Raw genomic sequence first — 24,762 nt, 5'->3', positions numbered from 1 at the left:
GCAGTTGATGTTTATGATTAGTTGAGCAGTTAACTATCTTATTCGTTCAGCATATTAAGGAAACTGAAACACCTCCCTTTAATCATTGGTCTCATCCGAATCACTAGGTGCAAAAAGGTTGTAACAGCTCCTTACCTGTGTCCCTTGACCCACCTGGGTTCGTCACTCACAGTCTAACATATACGATAGGCAAGTTGTAGAAAATATTACTCACAGTCACTACAGGGAGGCTCGTCAACCCAACGTAGCCCGACGATACAAGCACGGTGTCCCAGACGACCATGCTATCTCATGAGACTTGTAGATCGTGTCATTAATGGTTATCAATATACTTTTTGAAAATGTATGAGGTATCTCAGATTCAAGCAGTCATGATCATACGTGGTAAACATACACGATTAGTTGGTTATTAAACGATTTCGATTAACTCAGGTGAACCCCAATGCGACCGGCATTGGGTGCAAGCATCCCGCGTAATTCAGATACTGTCGGTCGTCACGGCCCGAATTAATCGAACGAGTTTGGGATGGCCGACCTAACTCGGGCCACCCCTGTATTCTATGATTTGCTGACTAACCCAACTACTCAAGCAGTTCTAATTATCCAACAAAACTAGTTAACCGGCAATAGTAATTACAAGAATAAAACATGAACATTAAATCTAGCAATTTACTCATTCAAGCATTTTTTCAAACGTGCAAGTATCACTACGTTGGAAATAACATTTTATGAAAGAAAAGTTGAAACATACATAAGTTAGCATGCATTTACATATTCACAAGCATAAATCACGTACTAAAACATAAAACTCAATAAATAGCAACCTACAAATAATGGTCTACACCTTTTGCTAGCTCGTCCGACTTGGACTTGCTCCTAGGGTTAGGGATTTATGAAAAGATTATTGACCACCTAAACAATCACAAGAGCTTGTAAGATTTAGATGTAATAAACTACAAGACCTAAGCCTATAAGCATGGTTCACCAATTACCTCTAATTGTCGCCAAAGATACTCCGATGATAGACCCGATCACGACTAGATTGCGGATTGAAGGGGAGAAGGGTAAACTCTTCTGACCGATCTCTCTCTCTCTCTCTCTCTCTCTCTCTCTCTCTCTCTCTCTCGGGCTAGGGTTGTAAATTCGTATGGGGAAAGAGATGGTGAATTTGGTGGTTATTTATAGTGTCTGAATGTGCACAAATTTCCCCAATGACCCTTTGTCCAACATACCAACCCCTAAAGGAGTTTGTTTCCAACCAACGGGGTCTCTTAGGAGGTTTAGGGGCTGATATACATCATAGGGTCATCACTAAGAGATCCACATTCGAATACAACCATGTGATGATCGGATGCATCGATCAGCCATGAGGGCCCTACTCCGATCAACGATCACGAAAAATTGATCAGGGCCGCAACTATACATGAATATGTGCGGGGAAATGTCCTTGACCCAAACCCTGAGTTTAGTTGTAAACCAGCGACCCAAAAGTTACAACTTTGTGAAAGAGTAAAGGGCTCATTTCACTTAAATTCCATGTTTCTACCTAAGGCATTTGCATATCCCATGCACCGGCTTTCGAACCAAGTTGAGTGATTCTAGATGTTATCTCGGCTCGCCACCCGTGATGGACTTCGACCCTGACAAGACGGACATTATCGTATAGTTTCGGGTTTAGCGGACCCCTATCGCGCGGTCTAGTTCCATTACGGCTAATCGGGGCATTTCCAAGACGAGTAAATCCTTGAAGCTTTTTTCAAGTCTCAGTTAACATCAAGGTTAGCTATGTTTGCAACATTAACCATCCACGACTGGCGGAGGTGGTTATCCAGCCCTAATTATCCTAAATTCCACCGGATTTAGCACGGTTTGCCAGTTCAACTAGCACAATTCTCGGACAGTTCCGCTTGTGGGCATACTAGGATTTTAGTACAGATTTTTTCAAGACTTTACAGAAGTAAAGCCCACAAGGGCATTTCAACCGAGGTCCTAACCCATGCGATGAGGGGCTTGGGCTATAAGATAAATGGATTGATTCGTCATGCTCTATCAATTCGAGCTTTTAGAACAAGTGGTTAATTGTCTTACATCAAAGCGGTATTAAAGGGGAGGTCTCGTGGCATTTTCACACAGGACTTATTTGTTAGGGACTTCGACATATATAGAATTTTGATCCTGACATTTTCCTTGAATCCCAAATGCCCAACCGCCCAACCTGTCTCTTATACTACTCTGTTGGAGTAAACCACCTTTATATCACACCACAACAATGTAAATTCGAACCATAATAAACTTGTATCAACCCTAGGCATTAAATTTTGGATCTAACACCATTGTTAATCCGTCTGTTTTGCAAAAACATGATAAACGAAGATAGGCTCACCTTCTTCGGGCTAACCTTCTTCGATTACAAATGTACCCGATCTCCCATTGCTAAACGCAACCCCTCGAGAAATTCTTCCAAGTCCTTACAAGTATTGGAAACCCCTCTCACCTCGCAAAAATCCCCGCCCTCGCGAAAACCCTCACCCTTAGAATGATAACTCTTAAGATACAAGCCCTAATCCCAAAATAGGCTTAAATAGCCCAATTTGTACAACTTTGTGTAACAGATCCGACCAAACATAGCTTTCTGTCAAACCGAAATTGGCCAAAACATCATAGCGAGCAATTTGAGAAATCCTCCTATTTTTTGTCAAATCGACGAGAAGCTTGGTCTAACTGAAAAATGACTTCTCCGCACATCAAATTGGCATAATCCAAGTCACCCCCCGCACAGCCGTTCACGAACAAAATCAACAACACTTGAAAGAGGGGACTGATGTAACATAAAAGCACATAGAGGTTCAAATTCATCTCTTAGAAACACAAGAAATTGAACTAACCTCTGCTGTTCTTGATACTTTTTGTAGCTATCCAAATTTCACAGATACGATGGTTCCATTATGGCAAATTGATCCAAAAAAAATTGGTCAACAGAAAATAAAACTCTTAAATGGATCTACATGCTTAGTGTAGGCATTATTTAGTAAAATCAGAATTCATGAGGAACTCTGTGAAAATCCCTAAATACCAGTAACCAAACAACCCCTGAGTTGGAACTGAACCTGTGACCTCGATGTAGTGTGATCATTACATCAGGGCTGGCTAAAAATGCCCAAACTCCTGCACTTTAGTTAAAGCTTCCCTATCAAAGAACATTCAGCTGCTTCTCAGGTGCTCCCAGTAACAAGAGACCACTGGAATCCTTTGTGGCTGTGTTCGGATGCACACGTGAATTGAATAGAGAGCATTCAGTTCAATGAAGTAGAGATGTACCGGTATTGATAATGATGAATTCCTCCCCAAATTGCGGTTAGGTTTGTTTCAAGTCCAACCAGAGAGCAATGCAATTGTAGCTTGGAGCCCAGCCAATCAATATGAATGCTACAGAAATTATGTTTTTGTTATTTCAACTTCATAGGCCAATAATCACAATCCAATTTGATAGGGCATCCAAAGACACCCTCTACAACTGAAATCAGATGCATGGAAATGAGAGGCCATGGACATTTTGGTTGCTTCACCAAAAAAATAAAGGTCATTTCATTAAACAGGAAAGATTGACAATTCTCTAGTGAGTGAATCCTTCACAGTTCAGATATGAACATCTCGGCCCATGATCAACGATGGTCCAAAGCCCCAACAAAGTTCACATTACATGATCGTGTGCGTGAGGATGTGCCTAGCATCCTTGGATTTTTCAGTTTTTGCAACTCAAAAAACTAGGATGGATAGTAACCTTTTATTAATAATAATAAGAACTAGGATGGTCCAATTAAAAAGATTTACGAAACATGGTCCATCCATGTATATCTGAACCATGGGCCCTCCAACACGTCCAAGTATCTAATTGACTCAGGACCAAATGAGGTGGTCATGATTCCAACCCACCTCCGCATACCTCTCCAGGACTCAAACAACTGGAGTTAAGAGAGGCTTATTCAGCACGTGAGCCTCCAAGTTTCGAATCACAAGGTCTGCCATCACTTTGCAGGTCTCATGTGTCTCGCTTCCAATGTGGGGTAAGAGCACCACATTGTCGAGGCCAAAAAGTTGCTTAGGCGGCTCGGGCTCGTTGTCAAATACATCCAGCCCAGCCCCGCCCAACCGGCCTTCAAGCAGAGCCGATACGAGCTCAGGCTCATCCACAATCGGGCCCCGCCCAATGTTCACAAGCACACCCTTAGGTCCTAATGCTTCGATGACCTCACGGTTGACGATATGGCGGGTTTCTTCTGTTAACGAGCATGCAATCACAAGGACCTGGCTGTTAGCTGCCAACTCAATGATGCTTGGATAGTATTTGTATTTTGAGTTTGGTTTTTCTGATCTTGAGAAGTAGCTGATGGGGCAGCTGAATGCTTCGGCTCTCTTGGCAATGGCTGAACCAATCCTGCCCAGACCCACAATTCCAACAGATTTACCAGAGAACTGCAAGGACAATGAAGAAATATAGAGAGAGAGAGAGTGAGTGAGTGAGTTGGGAAGAAGACTAACATTCTTGAGGAAAACTTTCAAATGAAATGGCAGAAATGAAAGCTTCCTGTTTGGTAGAAGCCTAAAATGAGTTTACCTCATTTTCGTGTCTTATTTTAGAGATTACACTAAAATGAGATGAAGTTATTTTTTAAGTGTCTACCAAACAGGGCCTAAAACTTTCCCAAGGAAAGGGGATGCGATGACTTGTCAAGTTCACGAACATTCGTCCTTAGCAAGTTGGATCTGCAAGGGGTACTGGTCACCCAATACCTGATGCATGAAGATGCGGGCTGGGAACCAGACCATCCATCTAGTGTATCCTTGTCATTGATGGCCCAATGGATGAAAGTCACACTGAACAGTTGGCCATAGCCATCCTGATGAGCTTTCAAATGGATGGTAAAAATGAAAATGAATGGTAAATGACTGAACTATCAGCAGGAAAACCAACGCTGACAATAATCCCTCTGTATGATTTTCAATAAAGGTCCACCAGTAGATAGGATGGTTTGGATCCACTCCCCACCCACTCAGTACAAGCACTGGGACAAAAGCATTCCTTACCGATCCAATATGTTGAATCAAATAAACTCATCAATTGTTTTTTTTCTTTTCTGCATCTTTTTTTTTTTTGGAAATTAGCTTTTGAAGAAACATATAACCCACAAAAACAGCACAGTAGACCGACCTAAGGCTCAAGCATGCACGAAGTTGACTATTTCAAAAGGGCTAAATCAAAGACTCCCCTTGTCAGAGACCAGGAAATTCCAACAAGCTAAATCAGAGATCAGCCAATTTTTTGCTCTTTTTGTAAATTGGAGGCTAAATATATATAGTGTGTAGAGATAAGTAGAGAATTCTAAAGAATGGTTGGAGCATGTAAACTAGTGCAGAGATCTCTGGAAGCTTCTAGAGTTCTTTGGTGGGTTCTTTTAGTAAAAGTTATGTGGAATAGAAATTTTCTTAAGTTACTCCTGCTTGGTGGATGATCGCCACTTGGCACCATCCTAGTCATTCTTGTAAAGTAGCTAGAAGGTTCCTAGTGCTATATAAGGAGGACCCCTCGTCGATAAACAACCCTAGAGACCTAAAAAAGATGTAAGCTTTGGAGCTCTTGAGTAATAAAAGCCTTCCTGAGTATAGTTCCGGGGCGCACTTAGTCGTCGCAAGTGGTATCATGGTCTGGTTACAAAGTGGTTTGTAACAAGTGGTTGTGGGTTAAAAGGAGCACAATGGGATCAAAGGTGACCAGCAATGAATAAGTACGTGGCTACTAATCCTAGCCGCCCAAGAGGGAAAAGTCTTGCAACGAGATGTCCCCGATAGAGGCACTTTCGCATGGGTGGAGTTGGTCATAGGAGATGGGCAGGAATAGTTCAAATCAATGGCCACCAACATAGAGGGTCTTGAGAACTGCTCAAGGAACTCAAGGGAGAGACACTAGGCGCTCTAAGCAACTCCACCAACACTCTTTTGGGTCACAGATCTTTCCAAGTTAAAATGCTAGAAACCCTTGCTATAGTCCAGGAACAAGTTGAGGAACTTGGGTCATGGCCAATGGGAGTATGGCCATTCGGGGAGCATCCAAGTTGCGGACAATAGACCCTGGGACCGTTAATGGATCGATGGATGATAGAGAGCAAGATAATTTTCTGTAGAAATTGGAATGATACTTCAAGGTTGTCATGTGGAGATGAAGGAACATGCACCATCGACACTTGAAGGACGAAAATAGTGAGATCAAGAAGTGATTCTATCCCAGGAATATCTATTACTTGGTGGCAGGGAATTTAAGTGCTTGAAGCACTTGGGTTCCATATGCGACTATGTTTCTTGGTGCTTACGTCAAAGATTCCTAAAATGTTATGCAACATTGTGCACAACAAGAATTGCAGCGATGAGGAAAGCCAGATCTAGATACAACCATGGCAAATAGCGAAGTCATTAATAGAGTTCACAAGTGACTCATTCAAGCTAAGATCTTCTTGGGATGGTCATGGCAAAGGTGGGAGAAAATGAGAATAATCGAAGTGCTAAGAATCTAACACGCCATCAATTGGAGGAGATGGCAACGATAATAGGGGGGCAAGGATAGACGAGACATATCTGGGCCACAAGAGGATAAATGCTTCACCTAAGATGGCCCCCGTCCAACTAGGGTGTGCCCAATAAGCAGGTCCTTAAGCCCTTCTCGTGAAGCTCAATGGAAAAGAAGACAAAGGCAACAAGGAGTTGCATATTGAGTCAAGGCAACTCCTCAATACTAGATGACAAGCCTAAGAGCTAAGAGACAAGCCAGACTAGATTCATTTACGATGGTCATAGGCAAGGGAGGGCCAACAGAAGAAGCCACTAGTGTCGATCCAGGTCAATGAAGAAGATAAGGGGCCAAAAATCGGAATGATGGACATTTTTCAGGGTCAAATGGCGAAGGAGGTCAGCCACTTCGATGGGAGTTAATGTACATGGACAAATAGATCAATGGGAAGCCCACAAGATATGGTGGACAAGGAGCCACACAACTTCACCTATGAAGAAGAGGTGAAACGGTTGGATCTAACTTTGTTGAAGGCCTCATCTAGAATCAAGGCTTTTAACTCAGAAGCCAAACACATTCAAGGCATGCCAAAGGACATGGAGCTATGCATTGGTGGCTGAATCAGCAAGAGGGTCTCTCCGATATTTCACTGCATGACTCTAAGGTCATATTAGGCATGTACCTACTGAGCAAGGGGAAGGCAATTCCAATGCCCTTGCGGTAATGTGCATTGTGGATGAGAGACATGCGCACAATGTATCTATGGTGTGAAAGGAAACAGAAGGTTGGGATGATCTCAACCTTGTAGTTAATCGAGGGTGGCAAGGAAGATAGGATAACATGATGTGAAAATTCAAGTAATTGACATGGAAGATCATCGATGAGCCGTCAACAAGGGCGTCAACACAACATGTGGTGGAGATTGTCACAAACCGGACAATCTCGAGAGGTCAAAGCAGGGTGCCAAGGACTTAGCTAATCTTTGGCTCTTCTTGTGCATTGGAGGCTATGCACATCATGTGTAAAGATGTGTAAAGAATTCCATAGAATGTGAACAATGATAGAGAACTCTATAAGTTACTAGAATTCTCTAGTGGGTTCTTACAGGAAGAGTTGTGTAGAGCAGACAGATCTCTAGAGTATTCCTGGCCGTTGGATGACCGCCACTCACCATCCTAGCCATTCTTGTAAGGTAGCAAGAAGGTTCCTTGCTCTATATGAGGAGGAGGCTACTCATTTGTAACCAACCCTAGAAACCTCAAAAAGTTGTAAGCTTTGGAACTCCTGAGCCATAGAAGCCTTCTTTACTTTCATTTTCTCGTGTGCTCTGAGTAGCTTGGCTACACTTTGGTAGTGGGCTGACTCGTTCACAATGGGGGCGTGTACAAGTGCTGCATAATCTACACAACATGAAACCCTTAACTGTGACACCCAGCTCTGGTTAGATGCTAGAATGCCCGAGATTTCTAAGTTCTATCTCAATCACTCTTGAAATATCAAAGATGTGTATTGAGTAGCTAGATGCCAGAAATAATAGATCCTTCATATGATAGATGCACTTAGAGTACATGTTAAGAAACATAAATAAAATAAATGATAGATTCTAGTGTTTTACATTTTTTCCATATTTTGCAGACAATATTTCAAATTTTTATGCAAAGAAACAATCTCAGCCAATACAGGCCTCTATCATATCGTTTTTGGACCCGGCTGATATGCTAACTTGACCAATGCCATTATTTAAAAACCTTTCCTACTCAGCATAGTAAATTATTAATACAACTTCTTCTTTTTTGTAATTTATTATATTTTTTAAACAAGTTGAACATTCACATTTATTGTAAGTTCGTATATTAATCAGTCCCTATTTTATAAACTTGCAGCTCTTTCATAGTGGAACCCTACACTAACTTGTCTTTGAGTGATTCTACAATTCATGTATCATTTTTTCTTTTTTAGTAGAAAGATATAATTAGAAACTCAGAAGTCCGAATGATCAAGAAGACACCCCTCAAGGGGCGTCTGATGGGGACATTATACGCACATGCACGCTCCCCTACGCACGTACGCAAGGAGGAGGAGGGCCCTACCATCGATCTGGATCGATGACGACGTCCAAGAAGGGCCTCCTAGTTAGAGGACTGCATTTTGGTTCCTTGGAGTGGACCTGATCGTCATGTGAATCCCACCATGAGTTCTCATGATCGTGGCCCACAATTCCAAACGACCTAGAACTTTGAGTTTTGGTTATTATTGTTCTTAGGAACATCATGGACGATTTAGATTACTTTGATTAGTTGTTATTTGTGATAACTCCATCTCTAAGTAATAGGTTGTGCACATGGCACGAGTTTTGGGGTATATGATTTTATTATATATAGGCAACCATTGTGGTTTTTTTTTTTTTTTTTTCTCATTGAAAATTGAATAAAATTTCTGCGTTTTCCTGCTTCTCTCCGACTTGTGAAAATTCAATTAGGTGCGAAACCCTCCCTTATTCGAAGGGCTAACTACTGTGGTGCGAAGCTACACCCATCCCAATACCCCCCCCCCCCCAAAAAAAAAAAAAAAAAAATCTTCTACCATCCATATTCACCTTTCTCTACAATCATTCCACCTTCAAATCAATCGTTATTTTGCAGTCGTTCCTTCTCTATAGCAGATTTTTGGAATCTAGCCCTGCAAGAGGGCTGAAACTTCGGCGGAGCACCATACACGGACCGTACGTCAGATCGGGCTGAAACTTAGGGGGTTTGTAGCCCAACCCTAGCCAACCAGCCCCAAGGAGGGAGTTTTTGGGTTCGTAGGTCCCACGCACGTGCGGACGGCCCTCAGCACACGTGCGTCAGTCGTGGCCTGCTGTCCACACACGTAGGCGGGCTTCAGGTTCACTCTCTTCTCTTTCACTCCTACTTGATCTCCCTAACCCTAACCCTAGATTGTCTTAAATTCCAATTTCTTTGCCTTTTTTCTAACCCTATGGTTTTCCGAATTGAAACTTGTGAATCCCCTAGATTGGGAAAAATATTCTTGTGCATGTGTAGCTAAATCTCCCCTCATTTGAGCATTGTTTGGTCTATAACTTTAATTGATCCAGCCCTAGCATGTGTAGGTTTGAACCTGCATAGATTCTCCTTGTTGAGTGCTTGACTTTATGTGGGATGTGGAATTTTGTGTGATTGTTTCTGAACTAGTATGATCTAAAAGCCTGAAATCTTGCATAGCATATTTAAATTTTCATGTCATGCATCAAATTTGGTATCAAAGCTTAGGGTTCTTATAGGGGAATGCATTGAATATTTAGGGTTTGGTCTATTCACCTTTAGTTTGCATTAACTCTCATTATAGAGTCTTGTAGGATCATGTAGTCTCATTTAGACGCATATAGTTGTGTTATAGGGTCTTTGAGTTGAGGAGTAGTTGTATGCCCACACGTACTAGTTGTGGTTTTGGTTTGCACCCTAAGCTAAACATGGAGCAATTGCAAGAATCAATGGACAACCTAACCCGGCAATTTGAGTCTTTGGGTAAGCGCTTAAAACAACGTATTGACTATCGCCTTAAACAAATTAATGTGCGTGTTACCCAATTAGAGACCTCCGCCCGAGCAAACCCCACCATTGGGGAAGATGTCCAATCTCAGGCAGGTGGTCAAGAGGATAGACTAAGGAATGGATGTGGCCAATGAATCGGTTATGGGCGCGCACTCGTGCACCCACCCCACGAGGGACATCAAGACCACTATGACCACGATGCGCAACTCCTCGAGGGAGCTAGAGTAGATGCCCCCACGTTGGATGGTCACTTGGACCCTAAAGCTTTTCTACATTGGTTGGCGGATATGGACCATTATTTTGAGTAGTATGACATGTCGGATGCTCGTTGAGTCCGATTCACCAAGACGAAGCTTATAAGCCAAGAAAAGAGGTTTTGGGCTACTTTAAAGTGAAATAAAGAAAGGGCGAGGGAGCTCCCAATAGTCCATCAAGGAGAAATGAAAGAAACTCATAGTTGTGAGTGATTGCGTGTATCTGCAGGGATTAGTCTCACTTCAAAAATGAGGTGGGGACACCCTATGTCTTATATATATATATATATATATATATATATATATATATATATATATATATATATATATATATATATATATATATATCCCTCCTTTCATGTCTGCGTTAACACATGAACAGGTTGTATCTCGGATAAATTTCCATGAGTGTTGTTGAATACATTGAAAAGTTCGAAGAGTACTTGACCCACTGTGAAGTTGATGAGGACCCCATACTCACTCTTGCTCGATTTAATATGGGCCTCTGTTTTGACATTAGGAGAGAGTTGCTCGCCAAGGACATAGACGCTCTTGAACAGATGTATCAAGTAGTGTTGGAGGTTGAGCAATACCTCAAAACACCTGTGGAAAGGCGGTTTGAGCCTCGCAATTCTGGCGCTAAGGCCAACCCTTCTGGGGCTAAGCCTAACACTGGATATCAATACAAGCCTTCTAGTAGTGTTCAGTCTAGACTCAAGGATGATAAGGGTAAAGGGGTTGTCGGGTCTAGCTCGCGTAAAAATGATGCGACTGGGTATTTTAGATGTCAGGGGTTTAGTCACTTTGCCCACTAGTGTGGTACGAGAGAGGGCACCAAGGTGTTCCTTATTGATGGGCAAATAGAAGTAGTGCACCCAGAAAGTGACGGTGAGGAGGAAGAATATGAACCAGTAAAAGCCCCCAATGATAAGGAAGAGGAAGCGCAAGAGTCTGTGACCCTTGCAGTTATGTGTTGCGCCTTTACACAAGCAAATAATACCGATGATCGGCGCCGTTATTTTGTTCCTATTCAGTTTGGGTCATATAAAGCCACACTTTGGTGTAATGTTGTTCCTAGGAAGCGTATCGATCTTAACCCTATGTCATTATCCCATAGGCTATCAGAGTCTGCAGAGTCCTTTGCGCATCACATTCATTCATTGCATCAAGAAATCAGGCAGAAGATCACGACTAGTAATGAACATTACACACTTTATACAGACCAACATAAACGTTTCAAGGAATTCAATATAAGGAACTGTGATAGTCCGCATCAGGCCAGAGCAGTACCCTCAGTGAGTCGTTCGTAAATTACACGCGAAGAGCGCTGGACCATTCAAAATTATAAAACGAAACGGTCTCAATGTGTATGCGGTAGATCTTCCACCCTCTATGGGAATTAGTTCCGCATTCAATGTGGAGGATCTAGTTGCATTTCAAAGGGCCACTGATGCATTGTCCAGCCTTTTGCCTAACCACCCTGATTCCCCTGACTTTTCCCTTAATCCATGGCCCTTTCCCGACCCATCTTTCCAACCTATCTCTCATACCTACCCTTTTCGACCCATTTTCCCAGCATCTACCTCCCATACCTACCCGTCCCGACCCATCTTCCCAACCTCTACCTCTCATACCTACCCTTCCCACACCCGAGAGGAGATAGAGGATGTCCTGGACCGTTAGATAGTATCGACGTCAGACGGCGGATTTCAGAAGTTTCTAGTCAAGTGGAAGTCACGCCCAGCTTCAAACAATACGTGGCTTACTGAGAAAGAGCTTCAGAGACTTGATTCTGACATCCTGGAGCGGTTCAGGAATTTTGTTTCGCCAGTGGCAAAATCTTCGCAGCCGGGAAGAGTTGATGGGGACATCGCACGCACACACGTACGCAAGGAGGAGGGCCCCACCATCGATCTAGATCGATGACGACGTCAAGGAAGGGTCTCCTAGTTAGAGGACTACGTTTTGGTTCCTTAGAGTGGACCCGATTGTCATGTGAATCCCATCATGGGTTCTCATGATCGTGGCCCACTACTCCAAACAACCTAGTACTTTGAGTTTTAGTTATTATTGTTCTTAGGAACATCATGGACGGTTTAGATTACTTTGATTAGTTGTTATTTGTGGTTACTTTATCTCTAAGTAATAGGTTACGCACATGACGCGAGTTTTGGGATATAGGATTTTATTATAAATAGGTACCCCTTGTAGTCTTTTTTTTTTCTCATTGAAGATTGAATAAAATTTTTGCGTTTTCCTGCTCCTCTCCGAGTTGTGAAAATCCAATTGGGTGCGAAACACTCCCTTCTTCGAAGGGCTAACTACCATGGTGCGAAGCCACACCCATCCCGATTCGCCCCCATCTTCTACCATTCATATTCACCTTTCTCTACAGCCATTCCACCTTCAAATCCATCGTTATTTTATAGTTGTTCCTTCTCTACAACAGATTTTCAGAATCTGACCCTGCAGGAAGGCTGAAACTTCGGCGGAGCACCACGCACGGATCGTACGTCAGATCGGGCCGAAACTTGGGGGTTTGTAACCCAACCCTAGCCGACCAGCCCCAAGGAGGGGGTTTTTAGGTTCATGGGCCCCACGCACGTGCAGACAACCCTCATCGCATGTGCGTCAAGCGTGGTCTGCTGTCCACACGCGCGGGTGGGCTTCAGGTTCACTCTCTCCTCTCTTTCACTCATCTCTTATTTGATCTCCCTAACCTTAACCCTAGATTGTCTTAAATTCCAATTTCTTTGCCCCTTTTCTAACCTTGGGGTTTTCCGAATTAAAACTTGTGAATCCCTTGGATTGGGGAAAATATTCCTGTGCATGTGTGGATGAATCTACTCTCCTTTGAGCATTGTTTGGTCTATAACTTTAATTGATTCAGCCCTAACATGTGTAGGCCTGAACCCGCATAGATTCCCCTTGTTGAGTGCTTGACTTTATGTGGGATGTGGAATTTTGTGTGATTGTTTCTGAACTAGTAGGATCTAAAAGCCGAGAATCTTGCATAGCATGTTTAAATTTTCATGTCCTGCATCAACGTCAAAACCCAACGCACCCAAATTGCAAAAGGACATCTGCGAATCCCTAGAAAAATCTTCCTACATTCTTGAGAACTTCAAGGAAATTGTCGAGAAGCTCACATACCACAAATACACAACAAATTGGTGTATGATTTTTGTCGGATAGAATTCACGTTGATTCTTGAATTGTTTTCTATGGAGATTATTGTTGGTCTGGAATTCAGCCATGTGGTACACGTGAGATTTGCGGGCATGCCAAAACTGATTTACGGTCCAATTCAAACTAAACGCCACTAACCCCTAGCATCAAGATAGAGCGGTGTGTAATCAAATGGTCAAAAGACTAACCATCTATTCTATCAATTGTCGTGTGTGCTTATCGAGCGATTTGCAAAGGTTGGGGCACATCCTCCAATGAGTTCTTTTTGGCTTGAAAATCAAGGACTTTCGAAGGTGCATTAAGTGTTTGGTCAAACAGAAACTGAAGATGGAGGCGGAAAAGCAAAACTTACTACTAATATGGGATCACTGACCTGGCTAAGAGCAACGAGGTGCTTAACTGAGCAGCGAGCTGATTAGCGAGGGATGAGCAATGCTGAGGTTACAAATTACTGTCGACCTAGCGTAAGAGCGTAGGTGGACAGTTCCTAAGACTACGGTCTTCCTTCAGATCGGGCGCACAGGTATAGATGGAAGGACATTACAGCTATTGGGTACGACTAAGTCGGTCCAGCATAGAGAAGGGACGGATTGTACTCCTCCTAGAAACTAAGAGTTCCACTTTGATGAGCGATGGAGATGATAAGTGTCCCGGAGGACTGGATAAATAATGTTGCACTGAAGTTGAGTTATATTGATTGGTTATTGGATTTTTGGATTGATTCTCGAATCTTTTGCTTCGCACTCTCCATTGTTATTTATAGACTCACTAGCAACTGTAAAGTAGCAGTTGCCTTTACTCGATCGTGCCTTATCTTTGTTAAATGCATCCTTATCACAATAATAGGTTGTCGAATGTGCCTTGAAGTTGACGTAGCTCTAATAGTCACTCATCCTTATCCAGAGATTACCCAAACATCGCCACTCCTCGAAGATTTGCTTATTAATGAGCTATCTTCCTTATATTTGGCGCATATCATGAAGGAATCGTGCTTGCCACATGGTTGTTTTTGTACCGTTAATCGGTGTTGCCAGATCTTGTCCAAACAATTATATTACTGATTTTAGTGGTATATAATAAGATTTTAACAAACACCACATATAACTTTTTTTTATGACGACAGGGTATCCCCAGTCCCCACCCCTTTTTTTAAGGCGAGACTATTTCCTGTGGATGCACGCAATCACCTGCAAACCACGTGTATCGGGTAAAGCACGGGGAGGGGAATCGAACTCGCGTTTGTAAGAAGCAAACCATGACACTAGCCATTCAGTCAATCCCCGGGTGGGTACACCTATAAGGCTATAACTGTTATTGACTAAATTAAGCAATTAATCATCTTATGAAAGACATCTATGAAGTATAAAAGTACTAACAACAAAAGCAAACATCAAATTATCCCAAACTATTTTCCAACTTCCTCTATGTTTACTAGGCATTTTTGGGTAGGGTGAATTTAAACATGGATAAGGAAAACCCCCTTTGGAAAAATGGTTAACATGGAAAATAGTGGAAATGTTGAAAGCTCAATGATCAATATACGAGTTTGTTTTATAGGTTCGTTTCCATTAAAATGTTGAAAGGTCAATGGTCAACAACAAGAGGTGTCTTACATTCGTGGAAATACCCATGGATTAGCTTTTTAAGAACAAATCTATTTGTTCAATTTCTACAATTACTTTTTACCTTAGTTGTAGGATCCTTCTAACCTGGTGTTGTTCCCACTTCGAATCGCGCTCCAGACTCACACTCATGCTCCTACTCCCTAGCCATTTATACTTGCTAACATTTTGAGACAAATGATTTTCCCACTCCCACACCAAAATTGTTGCAGCTTAGCTTCATGCTTCATGCAACTATACTTGTTAAGATACAAATTATGAATAGAAAAACATATCCAATGTAATCCAACTCATTCTAATATTTTAGATGTTGTATCCTTTCTTACTAATTCGGTGTTATCTAGTTCTAGTCATTTTATTATTGCTAAGCTTTGTTTCCATGCGCTTGTGTGGCACATTTGGAGGGAATTTAACTTTGGTCTTTCATCTCAAAGAAGAGTTGGCAAGGAATTTTTGCTTAAGCTTACTCTTGAGGATATTGGGAGGTGTATCCTATTCTTGACTAATAGTAGCGATCCGCCTACCACCATTGCGGCCCATTCAGAACTCCCTCCTACAATCCCTCTTGCTATCAGAAAAAAGGGGTGTAGTTTCTACCAACTCTCATTTTTTTTGAAAACTAGCTCCTTTGTGTTGCTTCCCTCTCTAATTCTAAGATTGGAATTCTTTGTTTTTATCTTCCCTCCCCTAAGGCGCGTTAGGGAATCATTTCAGAAGCTAGAAGGGATGATATCACTAGTTCTTTTCTGTCTTCCATTTCTACTGGCCTACTAAGGCTCCTTAAAGCTAATATTTCAGGTATTCGAGTTGAGGTGCCCAGCCGCAATTTGCAAAAGAACATTTTGACTCCTTTGGATTCCGCTTGGAAGCTATGCCACAATGCTAGAGTTGCAAGCAATACGTTCTCTAGAGCTCAAGCTTTTGTCTTGCTAATTGCTTTTTCACACGGAAAGGCCGTGGAGAAGCTTACCCATATCCATTATTGTGGGTCCCATGCTCAGCTCTCATCTCTTGTGGATTTCCCTATTTTCTTATAGTTCTCCCCTAGCCCGAGAAGTCGATGGTTTTTTATTTTTGTTTTCGCTCCTAACCCACAGTGCAGGCCTTCCCTTACCCAGGGTGTGGGTTTTCTCCCCTAACCCACGGTGTGGGCCTTCCATGACCTGGGGTGTGCGTTTCTTTCCTTCTTAGGGTGTGGGCATTTTTTCTTCTTCTTCTTTTTTCCTTCTTTCTTTTCCTTTCTTCTTTGAGTTACGGTTTTTCCTCATCTTTCTTTCTTCTTCTTCTTCTTCTTTTTTTCTTTTTGGCTTATGCCATTTGTTGGCAATAAGAGAGTTTCCTTTCCTTCCTGCACACACACACACCAAAAAAAAAAAACCATATCCGTGGAGACCAATTTCATTTCCAACAATTCTCAAGTTCCCAAGCACCTATGTCATTGTCATGCTATCGTCTTGTGGTTTCCATGATACATTAGTTAATTGTAGAAATTAACACGTGACTCTAACCTATATAAAGGGGATAAGGTTCTCTACTGTGACATCTAAGTTAGTCAATATGTAGTGTCAGTGTCGTGAGACCTGAGAGTTCTAATATAATCCAGTGAAGGCCAATATTCAGTCCATGCACCTTAATTGTTGGGGGTACAAAAATTAAGATTCATGAGCATTGCCATTTTGAATTAATTAATATTTAAAACAAGCCCAAACCTTGAAAAATAAAATAACTAACTAATAAGTGTTAGACTAAGGTTTGTTTTTGCCACCATTTGTTAAATGATGGCAGCCCATCCACCATGCTTGTGACTTGTGTCCCACATGCATGCCAATCTAGACCAGCAAAATCATAGGCTCCATTATTGAGGGAGCATAGGCAGAAAATCACATTGGTAGGACAATCTTAACCATTTGATCCGCCTGTTGAATTTGGATCACTCACCATTTTCTAACTACTAATTTCATCATCATCGTCGTCTAAGCCCTATCCCATTAATTGGGCAAAGGTATATCAGGAAAGCACATTTAGCATATCAGTCTTCTAGCTGGGATTTGGAGCATTTGGATGGAAAGAAACAATCGGTGTTTCAGGAATAGAAAGGCCACTTTTTGGAAGTCTTCAATCAGGCAAAATTGAATGTCATGGGATTGGGTGAGAGCATCCACTGTTATAGGCATAGATCAGTTCCCTGCCTCGTGGCTTGAGTTGTAATAGCTTTTTCTTTGCTTTTCCTTTATTTGTATTCTTTGGCTGCAGCCTCTTTTAATAAAGTGATCATCACTTCAAAAATAACAATAATAATTGGGGTCAGCTACATGAATTCTATTCTGCAATTCCACTCTTTCAAGGGCCATACTCCATTTCCTTTTCTAACTATTCATTTGATGGTCACTAATTGGAGAGTTAGGGACAGGGTCATCCAATTCAGTGTCAATAAGATAGCCCATGCATGATGGGTTCTGCAACATGAACAGTCCAGATTTACATACATTTTATTTGTGCCACAAGATAGTGGATGGGTTGCCACGATTTTATAAACGAAAATGGTATGCAGGCCAAATACACAATTGAAATTAGAATGTAAGATCATCCAATCATCGTGAATCTGGAATATGCTCCATCTACATGGGGCCCATTATTTGTATGCATGTGGTGCATGTATGCATCAATTTCCACAACTTTGTCAATTGAGATTGTCGAACATTCTAGTCCAATGTATATTAACTCATATCATAATCGAAAATTATAACTGAAAAGAAAAAGAAAATTTAAAAGGAAAGAAAAATAACAGAAAAGATTTGTCATGTTTTTATCAGAAAAATAAATTTCAAAAATAGAATATTTATTTTTAACAAGTAAATAGATGTAGTGCATACGGAAACTTATTTTAAAATACTAATTGGATTAGTAGTAAAACGAGGGTTTTTTGCCACAGGAATCTGGGTTCAAATCTCCACAATAGCAATGTTTCCTGTCATTCGTGCTCCCGTGTGCGGCATGGGCTATAGGACTGCTTGGGCACTTTTTCGTGCTTTATTTGGCACACTTTGAATTTCAAACATACACATTGTCACAAAGAGCCTAATATTGTTTGTACTTGGTTCAGATCTATCTAAGCCATAGTGCGCTTATGGAGTGAACCAGGATCTAGCCAAAGGTTTAACACACTAGTGTCTAAGGTCCTAACCATAGCGTTGGTTAAGTGTGCCTAACACATGGCTGCCCATGTGGCATCATGCTATATGTCGTACATGTGATGGCAGTTGGGCTAGTTCAGGGTGTCCCGTATCCGTTACGATACGGGCGTATCGGTAACGGTCGTGGCCGTTACGCAATACAGGGCCATAATGGTCACCCCCCCCCGATTTTGTAGCCATAACGACCGTTATTGCCCCGTAACGGCCGTTACAGGGCGTAACGGTAAAAAAATGACCCCTTTTTTTTTTGCCTTTAAGGTCTGTTTTTTCACTTTTTTTTAAAACTCCTTTCTTCTAAACTCTTCCTAAATCATTTTATTACTATTTTTGACCACTCTTAGCTTAATATTACAAATAAAAATAACTTATATTAAGGATTTTCTTGATTTGAAGCTCTGTGGGCCATATTCCAGAAATTCCTCAAAAATAGACATTTATACTTTTTTTTCAATGTTTTGCTGTTTTAATGGTAGAATATAATGTGTTAATTATAATAGAAGATATTAATGTCCATTTTACAAATTGCTGTTATCATTTTATATTTTTTTTATAATTTTTTTCTATTTACGCACTACTTTCGGCTCTTTTTTTTTTAAATTCGAAAAATTATTTTTTATTGAATGTTTTGATGTTTTCATGGTAAAATATGATGTGTTAATCATAGTAGAACATGTTAATGTTCATTTTACATATTGTTATTGTCATTTTATATTTTTTATGAATTATGAAAAATAATTGCAAACGCCTACACATGTAAGATATTTTCATATTACATTCTTTCTAATATATCTATCATTGATAGTAGATAGTTAGAAAATTAAATATATGAGTTTTGAAGTCAAATCCAGGTTGTCTGATTCATAAATTTATCAGACAGTCTGATACAACTTCTCACCAAAGAGTGGACCGCTATACCACCATAAACATGTTCCAATTTATAAATGAATGCATATTTGGAATGCTTAGAATATTCCATATTTAATCCATATTTTTCATATTTTTTTGGCAAAAAAAAAATTTGCACCGTTACGGCCTGTTACGCCCCCGTATCTATATCGGTATCGGAGGGCACCATTATGCCAACTGATACCGATACGGGATACCTTGGACTAGTTAAGACCTGAGTGGCAGTAACATGTGTTGCCATGTAGAAACATTTTTTAACTATATTTGTTCAAAAGAGAAGAAGTAATTGCCATAAGAAAGAACATGTCCATTCATGGCAAATGTGACTTTTACATGTGAATGGGTGTGTGGATGTCCTGAGGCACAAGAGTGTCTCTCCAGGAAAGACATCATGGATGTAAGAGGCCCATCATATGTGTGAAGACCGTTATATGCGTGAGGCCCATTGTATGTGTGAGACCCACCATGTGTAGGTGATTATTGCACACCACCCATTCACCTATACGGGCCATGGGCCGTCTTATACTGGCTATGGGACTCCCTGAGAGACGGAGTTGCCCCACATGAGCGCGCGGTACGCGCAGGTTTGACGCATGAATGGATGGTATGACTCATGCATCTCGCATTTTATGATATGATCACCGTACGCCCTAGCGACATCAGGGCCGTAGCCTCCACGAGCATGTCGTGGATGGCCAGATGGGACACTGGAAATGTTTGGTTCTAGTATACAGGCGCGATAGATGTCCTTGAGTGAAAATCCCTAAACCCCCTAGGCCAGGGGACGCTCCAACGTCTAGACCAAGTGGATATATATGAGCGCATGAGGGCCGTACACCAGTAGGCAATCCACATATCAGTACCGTACATCTCTGGGATCATCACCGGAGTTTAGTACACTCTACGCCAGCTTGCCGCCCCATCAAGCACACAATTGGGTACGTGGAAGAGACCTCACTATCCGCCTACCAATATCGGCCCGGCCCGTCGATAGTGGACCCATTTATGAGCTGGTAAGACTCAGATTAACATTTCCTACTCCCTCAGGCAGGTAAGGCCACACTCCATCCCAATCGACCATGACACAATTTGAGGCATTTCAATGTCCACTCTTAGAAATATGTTCAGCACTTAAAGGTGCAAATTTTCGTGTTGAATTATAAATCTGTGAGTTCATTGTATCCTGAAGACAACTTACAATTTTTCTTCTTTTGCACTTACTATAATATCTAGAAAAGGGTAACAAATCTGGCTTAAAATTTTGACTATTGAAGTCAAGACTTGAACCCACAAATCTAATATTTCCATCTCAACTTTCTTCATTTCCTTCATTGTGTATATTTGGAAAGTTCCAACAATTATGAGTTAAGACGGATCTTTTACTTTAGTCACAATGGTGGTAGTTATTCCATTCAAGTGATGAACCAAAACTTTTTACGACTAGATCCTTTCAACAGTCAATTCTTCTTAAGGTGGCAGATAAGACACTTTTATTTTTTACGACTTTGAAGTTGTCCTACATCCTAGATGATGATGACCTACCTTATTTACCTAAGCCAAAAGACAACGATTCTAAAGGAGTTAAGGCGGGAGCCGGTTAAGGAAAAAAAATAAGGAGAATTTCTTGTGCAAAAGTCATATCCTTAACTCCCTCTCTAATTCAATTGATAACTCATATTGTAAAATAATGATCTCATCGATTTTATATATATATATATAAAACCGATGAGATCAGTACTTGGAATTTTTTTATCAATAACTATGTCCACTTCAGGTTATAAGAATGATCAACCAATTCTCTCCCGAGTAAGTAAACTACAAAACCATGTGGACGAATTGAAAATTGGTGGTATAAATCTTCTTGAAGAATTCATGGTTGGTGTAGTAATTGCAAAATTACCCTCCTGGTGGTTTGAATTTATTTTTTTTAAGTAATTAAAATACGATGAGAAGAAGTACATTCTCGAAGGGCTTCAACAACATCTTCATATAGAGGAAGAGTCTAGAAACCGAGACAAGAGAAGATGTTTTGAAAAACCATTCCAAAGAAAATATAGTGGATGAAGACAAGCCAAAATCCCAGAATTCTAGATCCTGGGGTTTAAGAAAATGGGTAAAGAGAAAGGCGAGTGTCACTTCTGTAACAAGTCAAGGCACTATATAAAGGAATACTAACACATGAAAAAGTAACTGAAGCCTCAAGCAAACATAGTAAAAGACCAACTTGTTACAATGGTGACCAAAGCCAACGTGGTAAAATCTGATGGTGGATGATGGTTGGAAGAGCAACCATTCCATATCGAAGGACCGAAACATCTTCAAGACCTATGAGGGCATTCCCAATGGGCAAAGGCTGAAGATGGGTAACAACATTCAAACGAAAGTTGTTGCAAAGGATCTATGGAGCTTTTGTTTACATCAAGCAAAAGATTAACACTAACAAATGTATCCATGTACCTGACATGTCTAAAAATCTAGTGTCAGGTAATCTTCTTAATTAAAGAGAATTCATAAAGGTGTATAAGTTTGATAAGTTGGTTGTCATCAAGAATAGTCTCTTTGTAGGCAAAGGATATGCATGTAGTGGTATGGTTAAACTGAATATCAATAATAACAATGATGTTTTGTTTATATTGTGGATTTTGTATCTCTATGGCATGCTAGGCTAGATCATATTAATTATCATTCGATGAAAAGAATTAAACTTAAGACTTATAGTAAAGCATAAAATTAAACTAAAAGGGAAATGTGATGTGTATGCTCACTCTAAAATAACCAGAAAATCCTTTGCAAGTGACATTATAAAATCACAACCCTTAGAGTTAATCCATTCTAATATCTTTGATTTGAAGAATACTTTAATTTGTGGTGGAGAAATGTATTTTATCATGTTTATCGATGATTTCACTAGATTTTCCTACATGTACTTCATTAAATATAAAAATGAAGCCTTTGATATGTTTAAGCTCTATAAAATTGAAGTGGAAAAACAGTTGAATCAAAAAATTAAAGCTCTTAGAAGTAATAAGAAGATGAGTACTCCTCTAATGAATTCAATGACTCCTATGAATTGAATAGTATAATCCATGAATTTATGGCCCCTCCTACACCTCAACAAAATGGCATTGCAGAATGCAAAAAATAGGACCGTAGTTGAGATGATTATGTGTAGGAATTTTGGATTATCATTGAATTGGTGGAGGGAAGCATTGTTAACCACAAACTGTATTCAAAATGCTATCATACACAAAAAATCAAATGTCTCCTCATATAAACTGTGAAAAAAGAAGAATCTTCATTACTTCAAAGTATGGGAAGTATAGAAGAAATCGGGATAATTGATTATAAGATATTGAAGTTAGGTCCTAGAGGAATCAAGTGTGCCTTTATGGGTTGAGGACTTGAACCCACAAATCTGATATTTTCATCTCAGGTTTCTTCATTTCCTCCTTTGTGTTGACTTCTGAAGTTCCAACAAAGAGTGTATGTCTGTACACAATCTATTGTGTACCAATATCTCCCACCATTAACTGATGGTGGGCATGAATCCTAATGCGTAAAAAATGCAAGTCTCCTAGAATCCCATTTTGAACATGTGTGCGATCCAGTCACCACCAACAAATCACTGGGAGATTTGAGTGCACAAGGAGCTAGAGCTTGACCGAAAACCTAACCTTTGAAGCCAATTCAGAATGCCCGGTCTTCCAGAACCCACTCCTCACGTACCGATCCAACACACAGATCCTCCTCAATGTGGACAAAATCAACCCGATCGCCAGGTCGGCCACATCATCCGTCAGCACATCAGGAGTATTTGTGACCCTAATCCCCCTCTCCCTGCACTTGCGGAGATCGATACTGTCGAATCCGACACTAAAAGTCGAAACGATCTCCAGCTTAGGAAGGCCTTCAATCATGTCGGAACCCGCACCGACCCTAGAGCTGGTGACGACGGCCCGGATGGAATGGGAGTTCTGTCGGAGGAATTCTTGCTTGGTGGTTGGGGATTGCCAGAGGCGGAAGAGGTTGAAGCGCTTTGCGAGCTCTTCTTCAAGGTAGGGCAGCATAGGGAACGTCATCAATACGCCTAGGGTTCCCATTTATAGAAAGAATAGGAGAAAAGGACAAAAGCTAAGTAGGGTTTTAGGGTTAGGGCTTTTTTTTCTTCTTCTTCTTCTTCTGTTCTTGGAAATGGCGGGCTCTGCTCTTTCTTCGCGTTTCCTCTCCAACAAATGGAAGCTGGCTTGCTTTTGGATTTTTGGAGTAATGGATTTTATACTCCGTCGGAGAATCATGCTTCATACGCAATCACTCGTCTTTTCCACAGGTAGTGAGCATTTTACTCGAATTAAGCATTTCAAAATTTTGGGGCCGCTTTAGATAAATCAGACCAATTGGACCATTCCAACCTCCGAATAGTGCACATGTGTTTTTTGATTTTCAACCGTTGAATATTTCGATTTTAACCATCCATTTTATATCCTAGGTAGTACTTCATTTCGGTGGAATTTTTTGGTTTTTGAATCATCTAAGCTTTGCCCACTATTTGAGTGGTTTAAATTGAGTTATCTAAATTCATATGTACAATTCTCGGTGCATGTCTATGAACCATCACACTCTGCCCGAGTGCCAAAAATTTCTCTTTAAAAGTTCAAATGCTGGCGGGTTTAATTAACATTGAACGTCAGTTTGTCCCGAGACACTTAAAAAGGAAGCAGATTCCGTGGGAAAGCCTTTAGCCGGAAGTTCCTGCGCAGGAATGCTGGGTGGGGCTTACCGGGATGTTTGTGATAAATCCACCTCGTTCATCCGTTTTTAGAAATCATTTGAGGACATATGACCAAAAATGATTTCTATCCAAGCTTAAATAGGTCACACGAGAGAAAACAGTGGGGATTTAGTGTGAATCATTGAAACATTCTTAAGGTCATTAATTTTTTTTTTTCAGGCAATTTTTTTGCGATTTTCATTTCATCTCAGTGGTAGTGACTTTATAAACGGTTTGGATGGCATATAAACATCAAGGTGGATCCCAAAAAGGTTTCAACGGTAGAAATTTCTTTCCCCAATTTTCCTTCTTGTGTGATCCACTTAAGTTTTATATCCACCTCATTTTTGGTATCATGTCTTTAAATGAACTCTCAAAACGTATGGATGGAGTGGATTTCTCACAACTTCATCTAGACCATCCGAATTCGGGAGGGGAACACGCTTACCATTAGAAATCATTCGTTGAATATGTGCAAGCTTTTTCCCACCGTACTCCTCACTTTTGAGCCACGTGCCTTACGAAGCCCCTCGAAGCTTATCTTCCAAGAATAATCCCTGCTGCAGGGACTCACTCTCAAAATACCCCTGCTTTATTACGTTGCATTCCCTTCACTCCCTCTCACTAAAAAAACGTCCTTAACTCAGCTCTATCAAAATATTCCCTTTTTTCACTCCTTTTCTTCATCAAATCTCCACTGAATATCCACCTTACAC

The 24,762-nt window shown here is 40.8% G+C and overlaps 1 protein-coding gene across 1 annotated transcript; it reads right to left on the bottom strand.

Moving 5' to 3' along the window:
• Positions 1-3,424: 3,424 nt before the first annotated feature.
• On the bottom strand, positions 3,425-23,513 carry LOC131223061 (glyoxylate/hydroxypyruvate/pyruvate reductase 2KGR-like). Its single transcript, XM_058218349.1, has 2 exons — positions 22,953-23,513; positions 3,425-4,473 (listed from the first exon to the last, which is right to left on the bottom strand). Exons 1-2 carry the CDS (start codon positions 23,376-23,378, stop codon positions 3,955-3,957), a joined length of 945 nt encoding a protein of 314 aa, XP_058074332.1. The 5' UTR covers positions 23,379-23,513; the 3' UTR covers positions 3,425-3,954.
• Positions 23,514-24,762: the final 1,249 nt, after the last annotated feature.

This window comes from Magnolia sinica, chromosome 13 (genome assembly GCF_029962835.1).
Source record: "Magnolia sinica isolate HGM2019 chromosome 13, MsV1, whole genome shotgun sequence".
In the NCBI taxonomy this organism is placed as follows: Eukaryota; Viridiplantae; Streptophyta; class Magnoliopsida; order Magnoliales; family Magnoliaceae; genus Magnolia; species Magnolia sinica.
Note: the sequence above shows the minus strand (reverse complement) of the source record. Positions and strands in the feature narration are given on the sequence as shown.

Bases quoted from the DNA above. Each gene is read 5' to 3' on its own strand.
- LOC131223061 (XM_058218349.1), bottom strand. From the start codon at position 23,378: ATGGGAACCCTAGGCGTATTGATGACGTTCCCTATGCTGCCCTACCTT. The intron at 4,474-22,952 runs GTTAGGTTTTCG...TTGTCCTTGCAG, and splicing joins ATTCTGAATTGGCTTCAAAG to TTCTCTGGTAAATCTGTTGG.